Source organism: Notothenia coriiceps, unplaced genomic scaffold (genome assembly GCF_000735185.1).
Source record: "Notothenia coriiceps isolate Sejong01 unplaced genomic scaffold, NC01 NC01_scaffold00004847, whole genome shotgun sequence".
Taxonomy (NCBI): Eukaryota; Metazoa; Chordata; class Actinopteri; order Perciformes; family Nototheniidae; genus Notothenia; species Notothenia coriiceps.
Window position 1 is genome coordinate 1,832 of NW_011337548.1, and position 8,902 is coordinate 10,733.

General features: G+C 44.5%; 2 protein-coding genes across 2 annotated transcripts; one reads left to right on the forward strand and one right to left on the reverse strand.

Annotated features, from left to right (window-relative positions):
* The first annotated feature begins 501 nt into the window (after window positions 1-501).
* On the forward strand, window positions 502-6,617 carry csrnp1b (cysteine-serine-rich nuclear protein 1b). Its single transcript, XM_010767867.1, has 4 exons — window positions 502-684; window positions 2,814-3,073; window positions 3,166-3,462; window positions 3,580-6,617. The coding sequence occupies exons 1-4, from the start codon at window positions 519-521 to the stop codon at window positions 4,495-4,497; spliced, it is 1,641 nt and encodes a 546-aa protein (XP_010766169.1). The 5' UTR covers window positions 502-518; the 3' UTR covers window positions 4,498-6,617.
* Window positions 6,618-7,440: 823 nt separating this feature from the next.
* On the reverse strand, window positions 7,441-8,558 carry LOC104942623 (chymotrypsin-like elastase family member 2A; the record flags this gene model as incomplete). The annotated part of the gene is made up of 3 exons (XM_010767869.1): window positions 7,441-7,493; window positions 7,570-7,717; window positions 8,413-8,558. Coding segments are annotated over 3 exons (311 nt in total), but the record flags the coding sequence as incomplete, so codon positions are not given.
* Window positions 8,559-8,902: the final 344 nt, after the last annotated feature.

Below are 8,902 nucleotides of genomic sequence, written 5' to 3' on the forward strand. Positions count from 1 at the left end.
TCCAGTAATTGTTGACTTATGCGAATGGGCCTGATTGATTGCTTCCTGCGCCACGGAGAACTTCCACTCTCAGCTGAGTGCAGCACGAGATCTGGATGCATGCGGTCTCACATGGCCGAGATCACGACCTGTTTGTACCAATAACACTGCAGAAACGCCTCTGTGAAAGAAGCCTTAATGTGTTCACTCACCACATACGGTTTTATCATAAGGTTAGTTTATTTAAGTGCTTTACATAGATTACAAATAGACTTTGTAAATACACATAATGCTGCAAGAAAAGCTGAAGTGCAAAGTTAAAACCTTTTTAAATGACTTCTAAAAAGCAAGGTGTTTGTAGAAGGACCCACGGTTGTGGCAGACCTCACATTCTCATGGAGTTTGTTCCAGATCTGCGGAGCATCAAAACTAAAAGCTGCCCCTGTGAATTTGACAAAACATCAAAGCTGTGAAGTGTGAGTAATGTGCTGATGAGCCCCCCCCTCTGCTCTCTCCTGCAGATTGTTCGCACCGGCGCCATGAGTGGGCTTCTCAAGAGGAAGTTTGAGGAGGTGGACGAGGACCCATGCTACTCCTCACTCTCCTCGGACTTCTCGGGGTGGGACTCGGAGGGGGAGAGCTGCTACTCGGACACCCTGGACTCCACCCCCAGCAACCCCAGCTCGCCTGCAAAAACCTACAACAGTGAGTGTCCTTTACCGGCAGCACTAAATCACAGAGGGGCTGATGCTACATGCTATTTAATGCACTGTCTCTGTGGAGGCTCTGACGGGAGAGTTAAGGAACTTAGGCGGCTGGCAGCCCATCAAACATTTCACAGGAATGATTTCAGACTTCTGCGATGAATATCCCGTTTGATTTGATGCCCTAAAGCTGCCAAATGGCTAATCACATTATGCAGTGGCTGCTCACCAGACAGAGCCTCACCTTGCCCTGAGGAGGGTTTGTGTCAAAATACTAAAGAAAGGGGACTGACTGTATTCCCTTACAGTTACATGTAATCAGATTACTGTTATGTTTCTCAAAATGTGTGTAGTGCACAGTACAACAGGGCAATATATATACACATAGACTCATATATATATATACACACATTCAGAGGTGTACTAACACACATTTGGACAGGACATGGTGTGTAGACGTTAATTGTAACAGATTACGTGATTGAAGTCCCACCCTGGGTGCGTCTGCTGGCCTTTTGAGGGACCGGTCGGTTGGAGAGGGATCGTAGGGGGAGAAGGCCAAGCAGTTGTGAGGTTTCCAGGATGGCGGGGCAGGCAGCCAGGAAGAAAAGATGGAAGTTTGCCAAGGCTGGGAACACACAACGCCTTGTCTGGAACCTGGGCATGCACCCAGCACAGGTGCTGAGAGAGGCTGGGTGGAGGGATACAGAGGGAAAGACGGGGGAGTATAGGACAATCAAGAAAAGAAGGCATGCAGACACATTCGGAGGATCGGATTGGAAACCTATAATCCGGTGTTTGTGTTGGACGGAAAGCAAAGCGCTCCCATTCAGAGGTGTCATTTGTCTCCTGCGGGTGTCATGAGCCTGACTGCACTTTATGGATGTGGGGCTGGAACTGGCAGTTTGGTTTATCTGCATTGCCCCGAAAGGCAGATTTAGACGACATAGTGGAGCTATTGTCTGTACCTGCATGGGGGTGGGAGGGTGCTTTTCTTCCTACTAGCTTCATTTATTAAACAGAGGAGAGTTGTTTTGGGTGTGTCCCGAAAAAACAAACAAGGAATTACCCACCAAATAATGAAGGTGTGATGTAATGCTCAACACAGTGTTCAAAGGGCTTTACAGTCACAGCCACAGTGTAGATTTGCATTGATACAATTAAGTCACAGGCTCCTCCCACAATGTAACATAATAAGACATACATAAAGACTAAGTGCAAGTGATGCAGGAGAAGTGAACTGTATGCAATCCACATATGGTTCTACTTTGATTTAATGGTTGTATTGTATTTGTCTGAGTACAGTAGGATGGCTGGTGGCTGTGGCTCTTGAATGTTCCACCAGAGAAAGGACCTTTGACCCCTCTCAGTTAGCGGGCGAGTTTGTTGGGGAGTTGTCAGCTTGCAGGGAGGCCAGTTTTTATTTCCACTTCCACCCTCCACCTCTTCCGGAAGCCTGAGCATTTTCTCACCCGTCTGTGATCCTGGGTTTCCTCCACACTGTCGGTCACCACGGGGAAATTCCTAGGTTGGGTTTTTTTCCTTTGGTCGCACACTAGGACAAGCAACGAGGTGGGACGTGTTCTCTGTAGTGTAGGTTTCACTTTACAGGATGTGAGAGTGTTGGACTCCTGTTAGCAGTCTTTTAATTTGGTACATGATAAGGTTAGGCAATAAATCAGAGGGGTGTCCTTTTACTGTCTGTTCAGCGAGGTTTGCTCAAGTCTTACACAGTGGAGCATCATGCCATCTAGTGGCACTTAATAGTCTGTTTGCCAGCAGCGTGGACCTGGACCTTTTGAGTACACCAACGTTTCATGTTAGTTTCATTAATTAGCATATGCAGTGAATAGCAAAACAAAATTGCTTGACCGATTTGGGCAATTTTGGTGTGGTTTTGAGGTATATTGAACATGTTGAATCCATTTCTGACATTTTAAATATAACAAATTGTAGCTTTGAGTCCCCTAAACATTCAAATCGACCCAAAATTCATGAAATTCTGGTTAAAAATGCCATGTTTACTTTTAGAACTTGCTGAGCGCCAATTTTAAAAATGTTCCAAGGGCGGCTGTTGTTTTAAGCAATTGAGTTCGATGTGTCCTAAACCTACTCTCCCTCCATCCACAGCCACGTCCATCCTTAAGAAATCCAAGAGAGCCAGACGGGGCAATGTGACCTTCGACCAGGTGACGGTGTTCTTCTTCCCTCGGTGCCAAGGCTTCACCAGCGTCCCCAGTCGAGGAGGATGCACTCTGGGAATGATGCAGCGCCACAGCGTTCTCCGCACCTATTCGCTTGCCGAGTTTGCCGTGGAGCAGCGGCTGCTACGACGGGAAAAGTTCCTCAACAGACTCAGGGAGGAAAAGCTCGAAGCTCTCAAGTTAAAGGTAAGCAAAGTTGCCCCAAAGTGGAACGGATCATTTGACTCGTACTTCTACTTAAGTACAAGATCTCATCGATGCTTTTTTCTCCACTCCAGCTGACTAAGAATGGAACCCAGGAGAACGAGGAGGCGGAGCGGCTAACGGTGGACGACATCCCCGAACAGGACATCGATATCGGTGGCGCCAATCTGGACGAGTGCTCTTTCCTCCATCCTTACCCGCCCAAACGGCGCTACGCTCTACTCAAAGAAGCCGGCGTGAAGAAGGTCGACAAGGACGAGAAGAGGCAACTGCACGAGCTGAGGATCTCCAGGGAAAACTGTGGCTGTGACTGCCAGGGCTTCTGCGAGCCGGAGACGTGTAGCTGCAGCCTGGCTGGCATCAAGTGTCAAGTAAGAGCCGTTCGATTGAACACAGAAGCTTTGGACATTGGAAAAGCTGCGGTTTAACAAGAGGCACTACATCCACATTTCACAAGTCATTTAACCACTTCCTTCTGCTTCCCTCAGATGGATCATTCCTCCTTCCCATGCGGCTGCACTAAGGACGGCTGCGGGAACACAGAAGGTCGCATCGAGTTCAACTCCACCCGGGTACAGACGCATTACATCCACACCATCATGAAGCTGGAGCTGGAGAAGAGGCTGGAGGAGCAGTCGAGCCCGGAGGAAAGGGATCAGAGCACCACCTTAGTGCCCTCGTACGCCTTCACTTCAGACCTGGCAGGAGAGAACAGCTGCAGCAGCGACATGACGGACTTATCGGACTCTCAGAGCGAGGACTCCGGGGCGGGCGAGAGTCCGTGCGATCACCACACCCAGCTGGACGACAACGGCCTCAGCATTTTGAGTTTTAGCGACACGGTGGGCGGCTCTAGAAGTGGGAACTGTCGAAACATTTGCTACCCAGATAAACATCAAGACCACCTGTCCACGGAGGCCTTCAGCAGCTTCAGCATGGCAGACTTTGCAGACGAGAACGACAATATAGACGCCGGGCTGTTGGACGATCACACAGACAATCGGGCGACAGACTTTTTGGACGAGAACGCCAACCAGGGGAACGCTTTATTTCACGGCGGCAGTGTGCCACGAACGCCGTCCCCGAGCATCGACCGCTCGGCGAGTTACAACATGGACCTGAGCCTCTCCTCGGAGTCGGACCTGGAGTTCTTTGACGGGTTTCCCTGCTTGGGGCCCAGCTCGCTCTACAACTCCCTGAAGGAGTACGAACACATGGATAACTTCTTTCAGTTTCAGTTGCCTAGCTACCCCTCCCTCCCTCCGGCCAGCGACCCCGGGACCTGCCTCCTGGAGTCGCTGATCGGACTCTCCGAATCCGTCCCTGAACCCCCCGCCACATTTACAGACAATCAGCTGTTGGAGGAAGCCATGAAATTGTCTGTGATGGAGTCTGTGAAAGTTTGACGAAACTAGTGGACAGTGCAAGTAAAAAAAAAAGGTTATAGAGGAGGGAACATGCACATAAATGTGATTTTTGGAGGAAGCTGTGATTTCCCTATTGCCTAATAAATGTTCAAATTCCAGACTTGCCTTCAAAAAGTTAGCAAAGCAGTGTGGGATAAATGCTGTGTGAGATGGCAGCTAGTGTTAAAAATGCAAAATGGAAATCAATTTGGCCCTTAGTAACCAATGATGGCTCTGCAGTTCCTAAGAAAGCTATTTTGACCAAACCAAGATCACCAACCATGTGATGAACAGGAAGTAAACCTGAACTGGGGCCAGGTTGGGAATCTCCACACAGCTGAATGTGCACCTCAGGGATTTTTCTAGCTTTCTAGCTTTTGGAGGCAATGTATGGTGACCATCGCTGTGATGGCCTTCATGTAAAACCTGAGTTAAATCACACGTGTTCTCGTATTGGGCTCACACTCGGATGGCTTTGAGTTGGTACGGTCCACCCTGTTAAAGCTAGTGGACTCTTCCTCCTCAAGATCTCACCTTTGGGTGTTATATGGTACAAAAGAAATCCCTCTAAAAGCTCCTCGATCAGCACTTTATCTGTGAAAATGTTTGAAAAGGCATTGCTGTGGTTGTATGGGGTCGATTCAACAGTTCAACGCTAAATTATGGAGTTCCTTATTTATGAGAAAGGAAAACGCTCATACCATTTAAAGCTGTAGCTTGTTTTATCTCTATTACTTTGTTTTAAATTATTTCCTTTCATGATTCTATTCTATTTATTTCCGCCTACTTTCACTCGAGAAGCACTGTGGTTATTTTTCACCTCAAAGTGCTTCCTTTTCCCCCCCATTTCACATGATGGCATTGCTATGGGAAATGGGACCACAAGTCCATCAGAAAGTATTTAATATCTATTCTCTTTTACATATAACTTTTTTTTTTTGATAACTTATTACACCATCATTTCATTAGCTATTTAATTTAAGACATTTTGGCAATAAAACGGGGGTGTTGTGAAGTTTACTGGATGTGCCTGCTTATCAGGGAGCCTGATAGTGCTTCCATTTAAGCTTTGGGACTGAAAACTGTGGAATCTCCCGAATCACTGAAACTAAATTATGGGTCCATTGTATCGCTGCCTATAATGTAACCATAGAAAAATTACACTAATATTTTATAACTAATTTATGTAGGGTCGACAAAGAATTCTAATCACTGACAAATTAAAATATTTTATTAAAGAATGAAAAAAAAATTCAATCCGGGACAAACTTTGTAATATATGAATTATAGAGAAATGTATACTTATGAAGGTTATGGCGCTCTAGCATTCTGAAGTATTTTTCCCAGAGGCAGTCTTATGAGTAGATGTCTTAGCGAAATGCCACTAAAACGGAGTAAATTGCAAAGATCAATTTGATTGTATTCTGAATTTCTTGGAAGTCTGTGACTTGGGTTACACTATGTATTGAATTAAACAAGGGGCATTGTGGGTAAAAACTGCATATATTATACAGTTTTTATCGCACACACAAACCCTGAAAATGAAAAAAGTTGCCTCATTCATGACAGAACAAGACAGTGGAGGACACTAGAGAGTGTATGTACATATCTCACCCTTTCTACAGCTGTTTCTGCAGCCTTTCTGGACCCTTTAGAAATTATGCATGCAGGTCCCGTTTGTTAAAACTTGTTCTGATTAATTGTATACTTTGAAAAGTGCTGAATGCACATCGGAAATGTATTATTCGCTTTTTGCCTTTTTTGAGTATTTTAAAATCCATCCGATATGTTCTCACGCCATGAAGAGGGCACTGATTCTTTTTGCAAGCCAATGTTTGTTTCTCTTGTACAAAAAACATGGTGAAGAAATGGCATCAGTGAGTGTTCATCAATGTAATGTATTACAGTACAGCTTTTTTTTTACATTTTGTTTTCAGAAAAGAAACGTGTCTTACTTTTTTGCTGTACATATTTCTGCTTGAATGGTCCTGCAGAGCAAACAAAGCTGCTTTATTTTTTACATATTCACACTTTAACCCGCTGTTCAAAACAGTCTCTTTCATCTAAGCCATTTGACAGCCTGTCCCTCCAAATAATAATAAAAAAAACATTTTCTAAAAGCTCTTGTTTGTCATATTTGTTGAAATTACAATAATACACAATAATGTGGACAATCCCCACAGGAGCAATTAGGGGTGAAGTGTCTTCAGGGACACAATGACATGCTGACTGCGGTGGGGTTTGAACACTAACGCGCTAGTTCACTGCGCCACACGCCTCCTACAATGACCTTTATGCTACATAATAACCCATAGGAAAGGAAATATGCCTATTAAACCGATGTTTGATTTATAAAGCGTGTGTAATGTAATCCTCTCTTCCTAACTGGAAACATATCCAGTGTTAACATACTTAAATCATACACTAAAGCCTTTATGACATGAGTCTATGCATTGGCAGTCTTTGGGGTTTTTTGTGTGTAAACCACAGGAATCCATGTGGTTTCTGGTCTCCATGGCTAGCAGAACAACACGGTGTGATGTCATCATGCAGCAGTCTCCTGACTACCACCACACACATGGCTAGAAATCCCAGACGAGAAGGAAATGTCAATCCGGTGACTGCATTTAGCTTACATTGGCCACCGTCAAGAAAATGTGGTTCTTGTTAAGTCTTTAGGTCGTTTTTCAAACATTTTAGGGGGTTTTCGTTCATTCTGGATACATTAAATAGACACTGTGCAACTTCAACCTAAACACCATCGATCAAAAATATGTGTAAGACCGTTTTTGGCCAATGGGGTTGCAGACTTGGAGGTCAGATGATCTTTAACCTTTAGCAAAGTACATGGTATCAAGTCTGAACATGAACCACTACCGCCATCTTGTGGCTAAAATAAGAACTACAAGCAACCCTCTGTTATGTATGAAACACACATGACTGAGATGCAAATTCATTTTATTTCCGACGTTCCATTTTTCAGCCTATTGGATAATCTGGAAAAAAACAAAGCAAACAAAAGTCAGGAAATTGAAATATGCAGATATGTATTAGATATACCAGGAAGCTCACTGAGTAGATCCAGTCCTGGAAGGAAGACACTCTGGTGAAGACGGTGGGTTTGTTCAATTGATTGCAGCCGGATTGGACCGTAGCTGACGACACCGTGGACCCTCCAGGCCCCGCCAGTGTAGCAGCTCAGGGGCCCGCCAGAGTCGCCCTGGGACAACGAGAAGATTGTTTGTCAACCCTGTCAGAGACTCTATGACTCATAACAACCTAATAAGGCTGTCCAACAACATCATCTCTGACCCAAACCATGTTCTGAACAGAGAATATGAAAGGCTACCATCTAATGGGAGATACAGGGTCAATAAAGTCAGAGTGAAGCATCCTTTTTGCATCAGTCAATCCTCACAGTAAATACAGAGCTGATCCCAGATCAAATGCACGCTGAAGGCTCTTTGAGCATGTTTTCTCTCAGTGATTGTGCTGTTATGTTAAATGTTTGTTGTTTGTTTGTCATGTATTGTGTCTTGATATTTGTCCATGTGGATGTTACACATGGAGCTGCTGTGATGCAAGTCAAATTTCAGACTTGATCTGACCATTAAAGTAAAGTATGTCGTGTCGTAAGAACAGAGGGGCCAGTGTGGAGACCATGCAATGAGAGGTAGGTAGGTACATTATATACGAGGAATTTGCTCAATCCAATCCACTTTATTTCTGGACTTACTGACTGTCCTTTATTTTATTTATTTTTTATTCTAACCTTTTATGCTCTTAACCTTTTTTATTACCATATTGTATTCAATATGCTAATTAGATAACTTTTTATTTTATTGTATTTTTTTCTCGTTGTTTCTAAAGTGTGCTATATAAATTAAATGTATTATTATTATTAAAGATGTGTACCTGGCAGCCGGATATGACTCCATCTCCTCCAGCACACACCATGGTCTTCAAAGCGATGCTGCCCCACCAGTAAGGCCTGGAGCACATTGAATGCTCCACCACTAGGATGGGGGCCACCTGCAGGATGTTAGGGACGCTCCCTCCATCTGTAAACAAAGACAGTGTGTGAAGATTTATTTATTAGATGTAAATTAATGGTTGAATCCTATAGTGTGTGTGTGTGTGTGTGTGTGTGTGTGTGTGTGTGTGTGTGTGTGTGTGTGTGTGTGTGTGTGTGTGTGTGTGTGGCCTAGCATTGTGGGGACCTAAATCTGTTTACACAGTCATGTGTGGGGACTCGCTTCCCTTATGGGGACAAATTGGAGGTCCCCATAAGGGGAATCATTCATTTTAGGGTGAAGACTTAGTTAGGTTTAGGGTTAGGGTAAGGTTAAGGGTTAGGGTTAGGGTTAGGCATGTGTTGGTTATGGTTAAGGTTAGGATAAGTCTC

What these genes read in the sequence shown, in the direction of transcription:
- csrnp1b (XM_010767867.1), top strand. Translation starts at nt 519, where the DNA reads ATGAGTGGGCTTCTCAAGAGGAAGTTTGAGGAGGTGGACGAGGACCCA. An exon ending in TCGAAGCTCTCAAGTTAAAG is followed by an intron (nt 3,074 to 3,165) that starts GTAAGCAAAGTT and finishes TCTCCACTCCAG; the next exon opens with CTGACTAAGAATGGAACCCA. An exon ending in TGGCTGGCATCAAGTGTCAA is followed by an intron (nt 3,463 to 3,579) that starts GTAAGAGCCGTT and finishes TGCTTCCCTCAG; the next exon opens with ATGGATCATTCCTCCTTCCC.